At 44.4% G+C, this 20,634-nt stretch overlaps 1 protein-coding gene across 7 annotated transcripts in view; it reads right to left on the bottom strand.

Moving 5' to 3' along the window:
• Positions 1 to 20,634, bottom strand: part of TMEM184B (transmembrane protein 184B) — a 269,118-nt gene that overhangs the window by 25,280 nt on the left and 223,204 nt on the right. For all 7 annotated transcript variants that reach the window (XM_029590165.1, XM_029590170.1, XM_029590168.1 and 4 more), the window contains one exon: positions 15,922 to 16,116. In XM_029590165.1, the coding sequence (XP_029446025.1) occupies positions 15,922 to 16,116 (195 nt within the window). The remainder of the gene's footprint in view (positions 1 to 15,921; positions 16,117 to 20,634) is intronic.

Below are 20,634 nucleotides of genomic sequence, written 5' to 3' on the forward strand. Positions count from 1 at the left end.
ACCTAACAAACAAAAGGGATAAAGGAAAAAGCTCGTAGAGCTTTGCCAGAAAAACAGTTTTTGCAGCTCTAAAACTTTCACTGAAGTAGCTGTAAGGGAGACAGCAAAGAACCATGTCTTACAGGCTCTGCAAAACAAAAAACAACAAAAAAGAGAGATCCATTCTGGAGACAGGAAAGTGATTACAGATGCACATGCTCAGTAGAGCATGCCACAAGTGCTAGAATCCTTGAAATCGAAGTTCTGCACTGGGCTCAGTCTGATCACGTTACCCATATGTGAGGGCTGCCATCATCCTGCTTGTCCTTGGGGGGGGGAAAGCTTTTTTCCTTATTTTCTTTTTTGCTCAGCAGCTTCCTTCTGTTCCTTTAGCCTTACAGTTCAACCAAAACCTGCACCAACTAGGGCTGCAGCACAATGACAGCTAACTAGAATTAGTTTCCCACCCCCAAATTCTATTCTCTCACCCTCCCCGTACAATCCAGCCATCACCGTGACATTCCTCAGATTACAGCTTCCTATGTAACTTGGTATATGTGTGGCATGAATCATGCTCATAGGTGTCAGGGTTGTACAATGGCTGGGACTAAACCCCAATGGCACTGAACACAGTCTCTGTAATAAGCTCATCTCCTGCTAGCATGTGCAGGAGCTGGGCTCAGAAATCACTTTTCACTATGCCACCAGGCTGGCCCAAAGTCAGCTTTCTTGAATTTATTTTTCAGTTTCTTCCTTATAACTATCATTTACCGTGTTTCCCCGAAAATAAGACAGTGTCTTATATTAATTTTTGCTACCAAAGATGCACTAGGCCTTATTTTCAGGGGATGTCTTATTTTTCCATGAAGAAGAATTCTCATATATTGTTGAACAAAAAAATGAACATTTATTATATTCTGAATAGTTGTCTGGTTATGCTGGTTTGTGATGACAACTACCCTGCAGGGTAAAAAAATCACAGCTGCATGCTCTGGTGTTCTGTGCGACGGGCATGCTCTCAAATAAAAACTTTGCTAGGTCTTACTTTCGGGGGAGGTCTTATATTTAGCAATTCAACAAAACCTCTACTAGGTCTTATTTTCGGGGAAACAGGATAATGATCACTTTTACTGAGGTTGCCTTCTACCTTCAGATTATCAACCAACTGCACCCTGTTAGTAAAGAACAAGTCTTAGAGCTTACCCCTAGTAATTTTCTCCATTTTCTAAACCAAAATCTAATCCTCAACACTTTCCAAGACTTTGTTAGACAACATGTCCTGATGTATTTTCTTAACAGATATCTGAGAAGGTTAGTATAATTTAGACTATTTGATCAGTTTTTGCAGTTTCAAATAATTTCACAAGCATCCAGGGATTTGAACTGTCAACCCGGCTCCAAAAGCAGGTCTACCACTACTGAAATATCTGGCTATAGCAATTTCCATCCTGCTAAAATAACCTTTATGTCTTTTAAAATTCTATCTTCCTTGTTTAAAATTTGCATGGAGAACAGCAGAGCTCACCTGGAAAAGAGGCTACAATGTCAAAAATGCCATCATAAAACAGGAACTAATCTGATCCTTGTATATATTATGTGATTTTCAACATTCCTACCAAATAAAGGCTCCCAGGGCCCAATTTAAAGGACTACAAACATGAAAAACAAACATTTGCCACTAAGGTGAATAAACCTAAATAAGGCATCAAGGTGGGTACACTGTTTCAAACTAGCCACACAGAACTACATGAAAGGGAATTTACCTCAGTCTACATCAGTGGTTCTCAACCTTTTTTTGGCCGGGACACACCTGACAGATGGTTCCCATCACGGGGCTAAATGTAAACATGCACTCTGCATCCACAGGAGTCTCCTCAACTCCCAGCAATGAGTACCGAGCAGATCTAGGGCATTACCCTGTACAACTCGCCATACAAAAAAAGATATTCTGGTTCTGATGACATCTCAGTAAAAGCAAAACAAACTCCTTTTACTACCAGGCACAATAGCCTTCCTTATGAAAAGACAGTAATTTACCACTAATGCATATCCTATTGAGAAAACACAACAAATAGGATTGATACAAATGCCTACATGCTAGTAATATACCTCACCTCGGTCACACACCCAGAACTGACCTTCACCAAGTACAGAAAAACCACAAATTATAAATATGGAGACAGAAACTGGAATGGAAAACCAAAAAAAGCCACTCTGCATGCAGTGAGAACCTGGAGAAACGGAAAGAGAAATATAGCACCTAATAGACTGTCAGGATTTGCAATAATGCACACAAACTAACCCGCACAAAGTTACACCTGTATTATGGAACACACTCAAACAGTAACAACCCTATCTAAGAAATACAACTATTAAACCAGGCCCTAAACACTAATACATTTCCTATTGGGAAATCAGAATAAGCCAAGCTGCTAAAGAGCCTCAAACAGAAATAATTGTAAAGCTATACTAAAAATGTTACAAAACAGCTGCTGAACAGAATAATATCCAACAATTAAAAACTCTCAAAAATTATTAAAACATGTCCAAATATCAATAAATATTTCAAAACAGCAGACATCGCATAATACCCAATAATTAAAATGGTAGTCAATCAAGAAAAATAACCTTAAAAAGCCACCTTTACTTACCCTCTCCAGCAACTCTCCTACTCCTTTCCCTTCCAGGCCAATAGCACTCACCAGAAGCAGCAAGGGCTGCTGAACCTGTCCTCACAGTCCTCTTCCTTAGCGCCCACAACCAGTCACCCCCCCTCCCCTCCCCAAAATAATTAGACCCCACTACCAGTCTCGGTCTCTCTCTCACACTTAGTTATCTTCCTGACCAGTCTCTCTCTCACACAGAAACACATCACCACCCTGACCAGTCTCTCTCTCAATCACACTCATGGTCTCTTATATACAAGCTCTCAATCACACACAAATGCTCTCGCACCCATTCACACCAGCTCTTACCCAGGCTTCCATTCACACCCACAGACACACGCTCTCACCCAGACTTCCATTCACACCCACAAGCTCTCACCCAGACTTCCATTCACACCCACAAGCTCTCACCCAGACTTCCATTCACACCAGCTCTCATCCATGCATCCATTCACACCCACACGCTCTCACCCAGGCATCCATTCACACCCACACCCACCAGCTCTCAGCCAGGCACCCATTCACACACAGAAGCACCAGCTCTCAGCCAGGCACCCATTCACACACAGAAGCACCAGCTCTCAGCCAAGCACTCATTCACACACAGACGCACCAGCTCTCAGCCAGGCACTCATTCACACACAGACGCACCAGCTCTCAGCCAGGCACTCATTCACACACAGACGCACCAGCTCTCAGCCAGGCACTCATTCACACACAGACGCACCAGCTCTCACCAAAAACTTCTTCCTTCACCGCAGGGATGGGCTCCAGTTCCGCCGTGGCTTTACTCCGGTGGGCCTTCTTTTTTCGCCACCACGGGAATGGGCTCCCGAGGTGGCATCGGTCGGGGTTTCCTCTTCGCCGCCATGGGAATGGACTCCCATGGCAGCTTTGCTTCGTCGGGGGTCGGGTTTCCTCTTCACCGCGCGGTCTTGCTTTGTCGGAGTTCAAAAACTTCTATTCCTCCCACCCCGGGCATTCTGATGCCCTCCCACCCCGGGGCATTCTGATGCCTGCCTCACCGGCCAATCAAAGGCTTCCTCCCTTCTTCCTACTCCCACTGGTAGGGAGGAGGCTTCCGATTGGCCTGCGCGAGGGCAGGCAGAATGAAGGAGGCTTCCCATTGGGCAGTGGGGTAGGAAAAAAGGAGGCTTCCAATTGCCCCGCGGGGGCTGGAAAAAGGCAAAAGGAAAGTAAAACGGGGTAGTGGGACACCGGGAGACGCGACACACCGGTTGAGAAGCGCTGGTTTACATAATTCTTGTGGAATCTTCCTATGTAAATTTGAAAGGGGCAGCAACTAAAAAACACCACACAATTTTGTTTTGAATTTTGTACATTTAGTATTGTTCTTTTCTAAACAATGAAGATGAATAGTTCATTTTAGTTCTATAAACTACTGAACATTTTTTTTCTTTTCTATCCTTCTAAAGCTATTATGTAGAGTGTTTGAAATCACAAAAGACTGCTGGACAAATGTTCTAAATGGACAAATGTTGAAATCTTAGCCCAATGACGTGGATAAAAGCCTTTAGATACATTTTCACTGTAGCTGTGAAACATCCTGAACTATGAGTTGAATTTACTTGGGATTATTTCTTAGCACTAACTTGTACTTTGCATTAAGTATGTTCGATCCTAAGCAAACTCCTACACCAGTGTCTGCTTTTTCACTCAAAAATCCCTCAGTATTAATATAACAAAATATAGGTATATTCAACAGAAGGTAATTTTTTTGTGCAGCTTTAAGCTAATGCTAGAAAACCAGAGGCAATGAATTAAGATGACTTCTGTAGTGTATGCCAGTGATCACTGGTAGTATGACAACATATTAATTTCTCAGTCAGTGCTCAAAGAAAAGGGGATTTCATTCAAGGTCTGAATTAGCCCATACAAGAAATTCTGAAGGTATGTGCAAGAGTAAGATTTTAATATTCTTCAATTTATGCGACAAAGTGATGGCAGATAAAGACCAAAGTGGTCCATCAAGCCTGCCCAGTGGAGGAGTAGCCTCATGATTAGAGCAGTGGGTTATGAACCAGGAAGACCAGAGTTCAAGTTCAACTCTCGTTTCTTGTAGCATTGGGCAAGTCACTTTACCATCCATTGCCTCAGGTATAAACAGACTGTAAACCCTCTCGGGACAGAGAAATACCTACAGTACCTGAATGTAATCTGCTTTGAAGTGCCAAAAGCTTGCAAAAAGCAGAATATAAAAAATCTAAATAAAAATAAATTTAATTCATTTTGGTAGAAGTGTAGGTACAGAAATCCCTTATGTAATAATACGATCGCTCTCCCTTCCTGCTTCCCTGTCTGTTACTTGCACAATCATGCAAGTATCAAACTGAAGGATCCAACTATGAACATCACAAACGCCCTGTTGCAAGAAAAAATGTGGTGGAAGAAAAAAAATATTCTCTAAGTCATCTTGTTACTCAAAATAAACCACTATGGTACTTTGTATGGGGACCTCAAAAAATATGTATGTGATATATCTTCATATCGTTATTTCAACATGAAATCAATGCAGATATTTGCCACAGTTAACTAAGATATCATACTGCTTTCTCTCCTTGAGGCAGATTGTTCAAAATGCAGACCACAACAGACATTATGAAAGTGAACTTTGGACACAGATGGATAATCCTTGAAGTCACGGTCACATCACATACATACTTTTGTAGCAATGCAGCTGGGTGATTACTGTGGCATGAACAGCAGCAAGGAGGTTTTTCTTCTCAATGAGTGGTTGCACTTCGTAGGTTATGCATTTGGAAATGACAGAAGTGAGGCTTTATCTGTTTTTAGTGGAAGTGCATAGGTTCCAAAAAGGATTTTCAGATCAGGGACTTGTTCATGTATGTTTTGTATCCAGAGAATCTCAGTTTAGGTGGGATTCAGATGAAATTTGTCATTTATAGTCCATTTTTGGATGACAAATAGAAACAAACAGATTATTTATACCTGTTGATGGGTCTGGGTCTATTGATAGTATGAGTTGGATCAGTTGTGCTAGTGGTCAGATATATATTGAAAAACTTGTAATAGCATGGAGCTCTGGGGGACTCCACAGTTCAAGATCCAGAGTGCTGATAAAGTATCAGCGAAATGTAAATTCTTGCCCATCATACCGAAAGGAGTTGAAGCAGATTAGGACCTTGCTACTTAGGCCAGCCCCTATAAGTCATGATAATTATGTTCTGATCTACAGTGTCAAAGGCTACTGAGATATCCAATAGCTCTAGAACTGCTGCTTGGCTTCCCAAACTTTTAGCCAATGTGATCCCATTTTAGCACTTTAAAAAATTCACATGATCCCAGAGGTCAACCAAACCTAATTAGCAGAGGTGTGGTTCACCTCTAACAATCTCTCCACTCATTCTCCCACTGATCTCCTCTCAACCCTAACCCTTTCTTTCAACCTTCATCCCCCTCCAAAGGACTTCCTGTCTTAAACACTGCCCCTCCAATTGATCCTCCTCTTACATCCTTCAGCTCATCTTCCCAGCCCACCCTCTCCAGCCTGTCACCTCTAATACATTTTTATAACCCCCCCATTGATCATCTATCAGCCCCTTCCTCATTTTCTCACCTCCAACTCTTCTCTCACATCCTCACCCATTGGTTTTTTTTTAAATTCATCTTTATTGGGTCATTGAAAACACAGACAAAAGCATCCATTGAACAGCGAAGGAAAGACAGTCATTGACTTATAATACAACTACAATGACCCAACTTTTCAAATTAGCCCCAAAACCCAAGCACATACAACCCCCTACAATGAACAAACAGTCACACCTCAGACACTCCCATGCATACTCTCACATTCACTCGCCTACAGAGGAGAGCACACACCTTACATAAAAAAAAATTGGTTAGGCAATGTAGTTAGCTGAGCAATATGGACACCATGTACAATCATGGAGGACTTTATCCCAACAGAGAAAATAACCTTTTAGGAAATGAAGAACCTTATGAGATGCCAAGTCCCTTCTCTGAAATGATTCTAGCCATGCTGTATGCGATGTTTTTTCCACTGAGCAAAAGAAAGTGCCTCCTCAGATTTCCAATTTGCCAAAAAGGCCTTTTTAGCAAGTAGGATTGCCATCACAAGAAATTTCCTGCCCCCTATGGAATTGAACACCGCTTATCCCAAAAGCATAAGTATAGAGATTCCCCGGACCAAGGGATATTACAACCCAGCAGCTTGTCTAGGTGAGACGTGACTTGATGCCAAAAAGGCTGTAATTTAGAGCAGCCAGCGAACATGTGACAAATGTCTCCCAGGGTGGCTTTGCATTCTAAACATGTATCTGAATCACACAGTCGTCAAAACACCCCCAAGCCCTGGATGTAAGTTCTGTGTAATAGTTTGAACTGGATTTCTCTCATAGAAGCAGCTAAGTAGTGCCAGTGTGTCAGCTTAAAGGCACAGGTCATTAAATGCGGCGAGATCTCAGTACCCAGATCTACACTCCATTTTGCAGCAAGACAAGTCAGATGCGGGGCAGATTAATCAGAAAGAAGCTGCCTCCCCCAAATAGCAATTTTGTTAAACATGGTGAGGTCTCCAAAAAGCTGTTAGAGAACTGAATGATACATCATTTTGGTAGGTAGCGAGGCAATAATGGCGGGCCTGTGGGTAAGCAAAAACGTTATGTTTCGGAATATCCCACTCTTTCCGCAGTTGATCAAATGAGAAGAGAAACGTAGACTCAGAGTCGGCCAAATGAGCCAGACTGTGAATCCCTCTGACCGCCCACTCCTGAAAAATCGAGGGTCCCAAGCCTGGCAAAAAATCCTGATTACCAACAAATTGTAGAAAAGGTGAGACCGTTGCACTCCAACACATCAATCCCCTCCACCACATCCAGGCTTTATGCAAGGTAGTAAGCTAGAACCGCAAGATTTTCAGAGATAACAGTCTATTGGAGCTGAGATGGATCAAGTTAATCAGGGAGTAGGGTACAGTCCAGTCAGCCATCAAGCCCTCCAGATCAAATTTTGGTCGGTGAGACACCCACTCTTGTACGTAACAGAGAAGACATGCTACATTATAAATACATATGTCAGGGAGGGCGATCCCACCTCGTTCCCAGGTTAGCCTTGAGTACATCAAGGTTCACTCTTGCACACGATTGTGCCTTATGAACGACCCCACCATATACTGATAAGCTCGTATAGTTGAAGATTTGAGCCATAATGGCAGCATTTGTAATGAGTATAAAAGTTTTGAAAAGATAGTCATCTTGACCAAAAGCACAATGGCCCAGAATGGAGAGAGGGAGGGCTTTCCACTTCTGCAATAGGGCCTTAGTATTACGTAGGGATGAGCCTATATTTAGTTCGTAGAGTTCCTCGACAAATCTCGCATCCTGAATGTCCAAGTACCGGAAGGAGGACCCAGCCCAAGTTAATGGGAAGGGGCCACCCAATTTTGCTGCAAAGATGGGGATATTGGAAATTCCACAGACTTCCTTGGGGGTCGCCTATTCCATATAAAGCTAAAGATTTTAAGTTGCCACCTTTTCAACAAGAGATTGGGTATGCGAAAAGGTAGAGTTTGAAAGAGAAAGGAGGCGCGGGAGAACATTCATTTTAATTAATGCGATTCTGCCCAGCCAGGATATAGTCAATCGTTCCCCCACTTTTCTAGCTCCCTCCAGATGCTGGTCAACAGGGGGGGGGGATTTAAATAGTACAAGGAGGATGGATGTTGCCCTAGATAAATCCCCAAGTATTTTAGCTTTGGTTTAGTCCACCAGAATGGGTGGTGGGATTTCAGCGAGTCTACCATTTTAGAGTCACACGACACGTTTAATATCTCAGATTTCTCCCAATTAACCTTAAATCCAGACACTCTGCTAAACTTATCCAGTTCTGTTTCAATAGTAAGCAGTGATACGTGCGGGTTATTCACTGTGGATATAATATCTGTAAATAGGGACAATTTGAGTGACCTATTTCCCGCTTGGATGCCTGAAATATCATTATTCCTAATTTTAATTGCAAGGGGTTCAAGAAATATGGCAAAGAGTAGTGGTGATAGAGGGCATTCTTGCCTAGTATCCCGGCCCACTACAAAGTCATTAGAATACCCCCCCACTGACTCTCACACAGGCTACGGAGCAGTCAAGAGTTTGTCTATCCAGGTTCTAAAACCTGCTCCAAAACCCATGCCCTCCAAGACCCAAAAACGGTAGGGCCAATGCACAAGGTCAAAGGCCTTTTCCATGTCTATAGAGAGAAATAGAGTTGGACTCTGTTCATTATGTACCCACTGCATAATGTCCATAAGCTTTCAGACATTATGGCCAACCATCCAGCCTGGGAAAATCCCACTTGATCTTGGTGTATTAGCTTAGCTATGTGGGCATTAAGCCGGGCAGCTAGTATTTTAGCTAATATTTTGAGATCCACATTAATTAGCAATATGGGGCTATAGGACCTGCATAGTGTGGGGTCTCTGCTGGGTTTGGCAATAATCGTAATGCCCACCAAATTGGACTTTGGCATTAAGGATTCCCCTGTTATTAGAAAATTGTACATTTTCTGCAAGGGTACCACTATATAGGGGGCAAGCTGCTTATAAAAGCGAATTGTTAGCCCATCTGGGCCCGGGACCTTTCCTAGCTGTAAGCCCTTGACAGCTGACAATATCTCAGACGTGGTAATTTCCCGGTCTAGTTCATCTTGGGTTTCCTGCGAAAGTGATGGGAGATTAATATCCTTCAGAAATTCTGAGATAGCTTCAAGGGAGATATTGGTATCCGAGCTATATAGGTTCTCATAGAATTTCAGAAATCTGCTTCTAATTTCAGCTGGATTGAACAGCATGTCTCCTTTCTCATCTTTGATTTTAAGCACTACATTTTGGGACATTATTTGCTTCAGCTTTCGTGCCAATAGTTTCCCTGCTTTATTACCTGATTCATAGTGTTCCTACCTCACTAAGTTCAATGAGTGAGCTAAATTGGACACTTCTTACCATTTCAATTCCTCCCTAGCCTTAGTCAACTGAGTCAGGGTACCGGGAGTCCCTTTCAATGCATGCTGGTGAGCAAGGGACTGTATGGAGCACCTTAGCTCTTCGCATTTCCTTGCCTTAAATTTCTTAACATAGGCTGCTCTGGAAATAAACAGCCCACATATATAGGCTTTGAAATTGTCCCATATTACTGTGGGATGGAGTTCTCCAGTATCATTTAAGGAAATAAAAAGGATTGGATATCTTTTTGAAGTGTCCTACTAAATTCAGGATCTAAGAGCAAAAAGTCATTGAGGTGGCAAAATTTAAGTCCTGGGTATGAATTTGCAAATGTTGCATCAAACCACACAGGGGCATGGTCTGTCCATACAATTGCTTCTACCCCAACTTTGCGCACATTAGTGCAAAATCTCTTATCAAAAAGTAATCAATTCTTGAATAGTTGTTGTGTACGGGTGAGTAGAATGTGTAGGAGTGTGGAGATGGAAAAAAGGATCTCCAAATATCAAATTCCAGTCTTCCATAAAAATGCCCAACTGGGCCCTTTGAGACGGGGGACAGGGCGGATACTCCAGTGGATGTATCTAGGGCAGGTACTCGTGCTATATTAAAGTCCTCCCCAATTAACAAATTATCCATAGTGGTAGAAGATAGCACTCTGTGAAGTTCCAGGAGGAAGCTCCCTTGACCCTGGTTAGGGGCATGCAGATTGACTAGGGTGTATGGGACTCCATTAACTAGTAACTGTTGAATTAAGTACCTTCCCTTTGGATCTTTGGTTATACCTTTAAGGTCAAATATGAAGTTCAGGGAAAATAAGATACAAACTCCAGAATATTTAGATTCTTTGTCAGAAGGGGTAAAATAGGTGCGAGGAAAATGGGGATGCTTCAAAAGATGTTCAAAACGTGCCTTAAGATGGGTCTCTTGTACTAGGGCTATATCCACCTTGTTGTGTGCAAGTTCCTTATATAGCAAGTGACGCTTAGAAGGGGAATTGAGCCCTTTCACATTTATAGAGAATACTTGAAAGTTAACCATTTTAAAGACTGAGTTAATATCCTCATGCTTAGTTTCAGTGTTAGCACAGCCAAGTTATTCTCGAATCCCTCGTCCCTCCCCTGAGAACAGATATTACATACTACACCACCACAACACATTGTGTTTATCTTTAAACAGACATTGAGAGCTAATCCCCCCTCCCCCCCGTTCTCCCCATGGATCTGCTTAGACCTCCATATAGACCATGCCTCATCTCTGGGGAGGAAGCGTGGCCACACCCAAAGGAAGTTTCCCCAACCCACCTGGTGAATCAATACAACAAGATTTAAGTGGTAGAAATGCTATCACAGTGTTACTAGCCTAACCAGTTCTATTTTTGCATAGTTCTATAATTCAATAATGGGTGCGATAAAGATCGTGAAACCAGTTTTTCAAAATGTACCATATTTAGCTTTCTTCGCTGTGATTCACGCAGTGGAAGATGGTATGCAGCATAAGAGAATAAACCTTCCTGTTTGAATAAAGCTGTTTTGCTCAAGTCAGCTAAGCAGGTCTAGGTCTCCATTTTCTCTCCAAAGGCAGCTATTTCTTTTGCCAACTCGCTGCCATGTCGGGTGTGTGTTTCTAGGGAGTCAACTTTCATTCAATGGCGCAGGTTGCGTGGCAGGGGCGAAGCCTCATGGTTTTAAGATGGCAATCGCTTCAGCAGCAGTGTGGATTTTAGAAGAGGTCCTGTCACAGATGAATAAGAGGCCGAAAGGGTGTAGCCAGCAATATTTTATATTTTCCTTGCAGAGATAGGCAGTGATTTCCTTGAGTTCGAAGCGGCTCTGTAGGGTTGCTCTGGAGAGGTCTGCGAAGATGGAAATTTTTTGGTTTTCCTATGTCCATACTTGTTGCTGTCTGGAAGCAGTCGCAATTTTTTCTTTTTTGTGATGTAGTTGAGAAAACAAAAGGGTGGTTGTTGATAATCGGCCCAAGTGCTTGGTGTGCTCTATCGTTTTTGGGTATATCGTTCGCAGCCTCAGTGTTGTGGGCACCTAGAATGAAGTGTCCAAGCCTCCTCACGGTCTCAACACAATTTGCGTTCTCCGGCGTTTCCTGGATACCTCGGAAACGCAAGTTATTTCAGCAACTCCTATTTTCCAGGTCCGCAAGTTTTTCTTTTAGAAAGGCATTATTATGTTGCAAAGAAGCACATATTTCTTGCACGTTCTTGTTCGGGTCTTCTTGGCAGTCCAGCCGTGTATCAAGCTCATCTATGCGGTGGCCAAAGGAGGATATTTCCTCTTTAATTTCTGCCATACTTTGCAGCAGCTCGTTTGATATTTTTAATGTCTTTACGTTGTTCGCAGAACCCGTCTCTAAACTCCTCTCTAGTTGGCAGCTCTGTGGCCACTGGAGATGTTGTCTCTATAGGGTCTAGGCCTGGTTCAGCCTCTCTGGGCCTATCCTCACCGCCATCCTAGTCATCAGATGACTCAGTTTTTCGGCAGGAGAAGTGGCTAAAATCAAGTGATTTTCGCTTTGCAGCCATAATCTAGTCTTATACTGCCCAGATAGCCAGAAAAAGAATGTATAATTAAGGAATGGAAGCTTTGATGCTGATAGATTCGCCGGGAGGTTGAGGAGCTTCGTAATTAGGCTGCTGCCACCATCGGTGATGTCACTTCCTCCTCGTGCCATAATTGTTTTTAGTCAGGGCTAGGATAGAGCTCCTGTCACATTTGATGCAAGTGTGGTAATGCTAAAATATGACCCCCCTCATACCGGCCTTAGCCACACTCCAGAAAAGAATGGGTTCAATTCTGGGTGTCAAGTTAAAATTAACATTCTTTCCACTTATCCTGCAAACAAACAGCAAAGCACTTGTCAGGATAGAGGTGGAGGGGCATAGACCAGCGAACCTGACCCAGGGGAAGCAGGACCAGCTCAAGTGTGACAAGAACCATGGCATGGTCTGAGAATGGGACATCATGAATCTCACTAGCTACTAGCTTGTTATAAAGAATTTCAGAGATGAGAATATAGCCCAGACGAGAGTATGCATTGAGCACACGGGAACAGAAGAGGAATTCCCGGTCCTCCAGATGCAATGTACGCCACGCATCAATTAGGCGTAGTTCCTGGGACAGGAAGCCCACCCCCAGATCAGCTTGGTTTTTCTTGGGCGTTTTAGCCAGTTTGCAATCCAAAGAGTGTCTACCACATTGAAATCAACTCCCAGGATTATAGTATAGCTGTCCCAGGCCAAGAGTTTAGCAAGGAGATTTGAGAAAAAGCTATGAGAGTAAATATTGGGGGCATATAGGTTAACCAGAATCATCTTTATCCCTTGAAGTTACCCCACCACAATAACAAATCGACCATTAGGATCAGAATAGCATTTTTCTTTCTGGAATGAAATCAACTTGTGAATCGGTATTGCCACCCCACTCTGTCGTGATGAGAAGGAGGAGAAAAAACAGTGCCCAACCCATTCGCCTTGTAGCTTCTTGTGTTCATCGTCATCCAGATGGATTTCCTGGAGGAATGCCACATGGACTCCACATTTACACAAATCGTTAAGGAGTGGAGTCCTCAATGTTAAGAGAAGAAAACACAAGGTTAGACATGAAAATCAGCAGTGGCATAAATCCAAGACAGTAAGCTGCACAGCGTAGGAGGAGGGATCCCCCAGCATAGATCCGCTCCCCCCTCATCTGAGCACACATACACAGAAAAAACTGTCGCTGAACTTGAGTAGGCCAACATATACACAAAACCACTCCCCACCCAGATTAGACCCCATCATATATACACCCCAAACTCTCACATCCCGGCCCGAGGGGGGCTCTCCAGCTGCACCAGTGAAGGAGTGGACACTTCCTCCCCCACTGGAAAAGGACACCCATGCTCGGTAGAGGTCTCCCGGATCCGGCAGGGTCCCCTGCCACCCCTGCCCAGCATTTCAATGGGCATGCAAGAGAGCAAAAAAGGAGAAAAAAACTGGGAAGGGAGGAGAAAATCAAAAATGAGAGGAGATCTCAAAGAGATCTCAAAAATGTGCTGCAAAAACCATATGCCAGTCCAAAGTGATCCAGGAGACATAAGATGCACAGGTAGTCACGGACCTCAGAATGTACTAGGAATGAGGTAAAAAGAAATAGGGCTGAGCAACATGCAGGATCTGAAAATCTCTGAACCCATACAATCTGAGCGCTGATCTAAAAGTGGAAATATGCTCGAAAAAACCATGAGCATTACTGAAATTCGATGGGGTAGAGACCAAAAACATGGCCTCTATTAGCCACATCACTCCTGGAGCTGGTCCATGAACTCTTTAGCTTTCTGGACTGAAGAGAGCAGCCTGGGTGTTCCATGGTGAAATATTTTTAAGCGTGCAGGGTACTGAAAGGAGAACTTAATCCCTCGCTGTTATAATTGAGTGCAATATGGTGAGAATTCTCTCTGTGCTGCTGGAACCTTGTAGAAGTCGGTGAAAAGCAGGAGTTTTGCCTCATTAATAGCCAGATTTATTTGCCCGGTAAGCCTGTAAGATCTTGGCTTTATCCATATAGTTTAAAATTCGGACAATCACTTGCCAGGGCCGTTTTTGGTCCAGGTCCCCAGCCAAGATGTGGCGCACACATTCAATGAGTATGGGGAAAGTATGCATATCAAGCTGCAGTTGCTCCGGGATGTTTTTCTCAGAGTCTAGTCAGTTCTTCCCCGTGGACAGCCTCTGGGACCCCCAACAATGCACAGATTTTTTTTTCTGCTATGGTTTTCGAGGTCCTCTAGCTTGCCCTCAATGGACCGGCTCGATTGCACCGGAATCTAAGGCCAACATTCTCTCCTCGTACTCTATTTTATGCTGCACTGCTGAGAGCGCAGTCGCTTAGGTTTCAGTTTTATCTCGGATTTCATCAAAGAGGATTGATTCTTTGTAAATGATCAGTGAGGGTGGCAGAGATGCCTGAGTAAGTTCTTTAAACGCCATCTCTGAAAGGCCATCCGCATTTGGGCTTTCCGCCGCCATTTTGTTATCTCTGCCACCAAACTTCTCAGGTCCTGCACGCTTGGTACAGCTCGCCATCTGCTCCCAGAGAAATTAGGTAATCTAAGAGCATATTAGCACTCTTGAGAACCCAGTTGCGATAATTAATAGCGATCAATTAAGGTGGTAAAACGGGAAAACCCCGCCAGGTCCAAGAGAGCACAAGAGAGAAGCATATGCTCAAGCGGCTGGTATGGACATGCCCCCCCACCCCCCCAGTTCTTACCCTCTCACTCCCAGCTCCTCTTTCACCCCCAGGAGCTTGTCAATCCCGCCCCTCACCTTGTACAGTCAATTCCCCTCCCACTGATCCAACCCTTCCTGCATTTGATCCTTCCCTCCAAACATCCCCTTGGCTAGGGTCAGCAGCAACATTTTGCTTTCAGCCCCAGGCCAAAGGTGGATAAAAACTGGTGGGAAGAGAGCAGGTTCATGACAGGGGTAGCATTTTTTTACTTGGGTAGATTCAGTGGTAGGTAAGGAGAGAGAAGCAGTTGCAATCTCCACAGGCCTGTGCACACTCGGCCCACCCTTCCCCAATGGCTGGTCCAAAACCTGATCGTGATCTGCAAGCAGCTGCAGCATTAGTAATTAAAGTCAGCACAAGATCTGTGGGCTAGTGCAAACTCACAAGCCCTGCAATGGCCCCAATACCTCCTCACCAAAGGGCACTGCCCTTTGAGGCATTTATGACCCCAACTGGAGGCTTTGTTACCTCATTTGGAGTCCTGACCCACAGTTTGGGAAGCCCTGTATTACAGTATTTCAGAAGATCATTTAATAAGGCAACAAGGACGGACTCTATTCTATGGCTTTGTCTAAATTCTGATTGATATGGGTCCAGCCATTTTTTCTCTGCCAGCCAGTCACTTAGTTGAGAGTTCATACTGTTTGTTCTACCAGCTTCTTTAGAAATGGGATATTTGACACTGGGCAGTAGTTTTCAGGTTCACCTGGATTCAAGGTGGTTTCTTATGTAGTAGTGGCCACACTTTTTTTTTTTTTTGATCTGTAGGTAGCAGGTCCTTATAGAGGGAAGAATTACAGTTTTGGATGCCCGTAATGCAAAGCCTCCGCTTATTTTTTTTTAGGTCCTCATACAAAGCCATATAATATTTTTTAGGTTTATTATTTATATTTAGTGTAACATGATAGCTTACAGAATATATAATCCTTTATTCCACGACAATTATGCAAGGACAGTTAGAGATATGTCAAGATTAACTACACAACAAACTCACCGTGGGCATCCAATCTTTTGTCCACATAAACCTTGTATGTGAAGGCATGGCGCAGGGCAAGGGCAGCAAAGAACATCTCCACGCAGATTATGAAGTTCTGATAACCTGCTGCTACTGTCCCTTCCCCAACAGACACATCTGCAGAGTTGATTTTTGGGATGGCACCACACTTTTCTAGAATGGCTAGTAGCATTCCTGTTGATAAAAAATACATTCATTTATAAATGTTATTTCATGAATATCATCCCATGAGATGGCACTAGATGTTATCCTTTGAGAGCCTCCCTAAACAAGATAGAGGATCCTATCAAGTGATTATCTAACTGGACCATTATAGAGAGCTTTTAAAGTGTCATATGGAAGACCTGGCTCCTCAAGTCAGCTGGGAAAGCAAAATGTTGCTTACCTGTAACAGGTGTTCTCACAGGACAGCAGGAAGTTAGTCCTCACATATGGGTGGCATCACAGGATGGAGCCCAATCATGGAACACTTTTGTCAAAGTTTCCAGAACTTTGACTGGCCCCTACTGGGCATGCCCAGCATGGCACTAACCCTGCAACCAGCAGGGGTCCCTCTTCAATCTTGTTTAAAAGCTACAGGTAGTGCCGAAAATAAAATAAGAAAACGTTACGAACCCAACACCGCAGGGCGGGTTTCGTGAGGACTAACATCCTGCTGTCCTGTGAGAACACCTGTTACAGGTAAGCAACATTTGCTTTCTCACAGAACAAGCAGGATGGTAGTCCTCACATATGGGTGAGTACCGAGCTGAGGATGTCCGAGAAATGCACCAAATGTACCTAGGTGTGCAAGGCACTAGGGCTGGGATAAAAATTTGGCCAAGGGCATCTTGAACCCTAACGGGCAGGCGGAAGGGTGTTGGCACGTCATGTTAAAACCATAAGAACTGGGTCAGACCAAGGGTCCATCAAGCCCAGCATCCTGTTTCCAACAGAGGCCAAACCAGGCCACAAGAACCTGGCAATTACCCAAACACCAAGAAGATCCAATGCTACTGATGCAATTAATAGCAGTGGCTATTCCCTAGCAGGTAATGGACTTCTCCTCCAAGAACTTATCCAAACCTTTTTTGAACCCAGCTACACTAACTGCACTAACCACATCCTATGGCAACAAATTCCAGAGCTTAATTGTGCGTTGAGAGAAAAATAATTTTCTCCAATTAGTCTTAAATGTGCTACTTCCTAACTTCATGGAATGCCCCCCAAGTCCTTCTATTATCCGAAAGTGTAAATAACCAATTCACATCTACTCGTTCAAGACCTCTCATGATCTTAAAGACCTCTATCATATCCCCCCCCTCAGCCGTTTCTTCTCCAAGCCTAATAGCCCTAACTTCTTCAGCCTTTCCTCATAGGGGAGCTGTTCCATCCCCTTTATCATTTTGGTTGCCCTTCTCTATACCTTCTCCATCGCAACTATATCTTTTTTGAGATGTGGTGACCAGAATAGTACACAGTATTCAAGGTGCTGTCTCACCATGGAGCGATATAGAGGCATTATGACATTTACAGTTTTATTCAGCATTCCCTTCCTAATAATTCCTAACATTCTGTTTGCTTTTTTGACTGCTGCAGCACACTGAGCCGACGATTTTAAAGTATTCACTATGATGCCTAGATCTTTTTCCTGGGTGGTAGCTCCTAATATGGAACCTAACATCGTGTAACTACAGCAAGGGTTATTTTTCCCTATATGCAAAACAGAAAGAAAACTGAGCTTGAAAACCTGTAACTTGTAGACATTAAATTGGGAAAAGGAAACAGAATTACACAACTAACACTACCTAATCAAGCTTTACTGTGATTATTCTGTTCCCAGGGAAGTTTGGTGTAGACTGTCCACAGAATGCTGTGCAGGCCTGTGACAGGATCTTGACTACAAGTCTGATCTGCTACCTTGCCAGTCAAGATGGAACATTCCTGGCAAATTCTTAGCCAGCTCTTTCAAACTGATTTTGTTGAATCAATCATAACTCAGGAGCACTGGCTTTTATCTTCTGCCTATAATAGATTTACCCATGCTAGACAAATTACATAAATGGAAAGAAAATAAAATTACATTCTGAAAGACAGTAAAATGAAATAAAACTTAGAACCTTCAACATCAAGATAACAGAATTCAAAACAATCATACATTAAAATATCTAATTGCTGTTATGGTTTAACGGTGTTTGGGTGGATTCTCGGGTACTATGGCAGATGACCATGCCCATGGGGAGGAGCCTCGTGGGGAGCCACAGTACTGGGCTAGACTCAGGACACACAAACACAGAGTTAGATCTTTTCTTGTACAGCTGATGTATACCACCAGAGGTGGCCGTAGTGAGGTGATTCAGAAGTAGCAGTCCCGGGGCCCTCAGAAGAGGGAACCCGTCTCACCAAGTTGGTATAGGGAGATTCCGGTGTAGGTCTCCCAGCACAGCAATGCTGTAGATGAGACAGACTGAGAATAGGTTACTCACTAGATGGTAGCTGTAAGGTTTGGCGATTCCACCAGGCTGAAGAGGATGGTTACAGGCACCGAGGCAGGGAGAGCAGGCCCTCGAGGAAAGAGTACCTGATACCAGTAAGGCATCTGAAATAAAGCAGAGGGCCCCCGAGGAGCGGGTACCCAGGTTGGAGAATACCCCGAAGGGCAGAGAGAGAGCGCTTCCAACAGCAGCACGGAAGCGGCAGAGTAGCTTAGATTGGACGAATCCAATCCTTGCTAACTCAATGAGCTAGCAAACAAGTACAGGCTAAATACCCGGATGGCGTGACGTCACTTGAGGGGGACGCCCCCAAGGTTCGCGCCATAGCTGGAATAAAGACGTGGGTAGCGCGCGCGCGCACACTAGGAGGCCCTTGGGAGAAACATGGTGGGAGGCAACGCCTTAGCCATTCCGGGGACGCCGGAGAGAGCGGCTTGCAGACGCGGCGGTGACCATCTTCCCAAGGCTAGCGGGGAGAGCAGAGAAAAAGGAGAGGCACAGGGTCGAAGCCGTCTGAGACCGAGGGATGCAACAATTGCTAGAAACATTTTGTATTGTAAAGAGCAGTTTATAAGTGACCAAATACCTCTTGAAACGGGAGGGCCATTAAATGTTTACAAAACATATCTTCCATACCCATAAGGAATTGGGTGAACTATTCGAGAGAATAGGGCCAGCTGTATATCAGTCTCAACCTGTTCAGCTACTCTTGAGATCATCTCATCTACTATGAATGTTGAAATGTTCTTCATTCAAATAAATGATTTTGATAACCAAGAACTGAGTTTAACTGACTGAGGGGTTTAAACTGGACATCGAGTGCCAAGGGCAGAACAGTGAAAAGACATTGAAAATTTGAGGGAGGTATCAGAGGATACAGCAGAGACCTTTCAGAAAGTAAATTTAGAAGATGCCTTTACCAATTTGAGTAGACTGTGGTTTATTGCTTCCATCTCGCAAATCTTTTAGCTGTACAAGTCCATTACCAGCCAGGGAGCAAAAGTTCACATCCTAGCTCCACCCTCACAACAGTGATTACCTCAGTAGTCTAAGATCAGAGCTGGGCTGTTCAGAGCTGTAATTTGATCCTGTCAGTGCTTACTATTGTCACAACACAAAAGACACTTCTGTAAATATGGTGCTCAGTAAACATGCAAATGAAGCTTCACTCTCAGCCACAGATGCTGATTGTAAGCAAAAGCATGCTTTAAGAGCCAAAGATTTATGTAGCCCCCTACTGGGGTGTCGGAGCTGAACTATTGCAGGGGACCCATGAAGTCTTAAGGATGCTTGTGGCTTGAGGTCTCTATCATCAATGCAAGAACTTCAGTCAGTTTCAAATGAACCTAAGGCATCAGTTATGGTGACCTCCACCACGCTCCTCACCCAAAAAACTGGTATAAGTCTAGCCCCACTTAGGGACTTTGCACCAGTGGCGAAGCCACGGGTGGGCCTGGGTGGGCAGCTGCCCACCCAATTTAGACCCAGGCCCACCCAACTGACACCAGAACTGCAAGGCTGTCGCGGGATCCCATCCCCGCGACAGTGAAGAGGAGAACCCATGCTTGGCACGCCATCACGGCACACGTGGGGAAGCGGTCCTACAACCATATGGCCGACTGATCTTCCTGTTTGGGGGGGGGGGGGGGGGAGGAGAGCGGAAGCGCCGCGCACAGTTTCCGCTTCCTCCTCCCAGAGCAGGAAGATCAGCTGGCCTCTCCTGCTGCCACTGGCCTCCTGCGTACGGCTGACCGATCTTCCTGTTTGGGGGGGGGGGGAGAAGAGCGGAAGCGCTGCGCACAGCTTCCGCTCCCCCCCCCCAGCAGGAAGATCGGTCGGCCGTATGGCTCGAAGATAGCAGGAGAGGCCAGCTGATCTTCCTGCTCTGGGGGGAGGAAGCGGAAACTGTGCGCGGTGCTTCCGCTCTCCTCCCCCCCCCACAAACAGGAAGATCGGTCGGCCATACGGCCCGAAGATAGCAGGAGGCCAGTGGCAGCAGGAGAGGCCAGCTGATCTTCCTGCTCTGGGGGGAGGAAGCAGAAACTGTGCACAGGCTTGAATGTGTATGTGAGGATGAGAATGGGAGCCTTGTTGTGTGTGTGTGGGTGAAAATCGGACCCTGGGTGTGTATGGGAGTGAGAATGGAGTCTTGAATGTGTGTGGGTGATAATGGAAGCTTGAATATGTGGGTGAGGTTGGAAGCTTGAATGTGTGTATA

Source organism: Rhinatrema bivittatum, chromosome 2, assembly GCF_901001135.1.
Source record: "Rhinatrema bivittatum chromosome 2, aRhiBiv1.1, whole genome shotgun sequence".
Taxonomy (NCBI): domain Eukaryota; kingdom Metazoa; phylum Chordata; class Amphibia; order Gymnophiona; family Rhinatrematidae; genus Rhinatrema; species Rhinatrema bivittatum.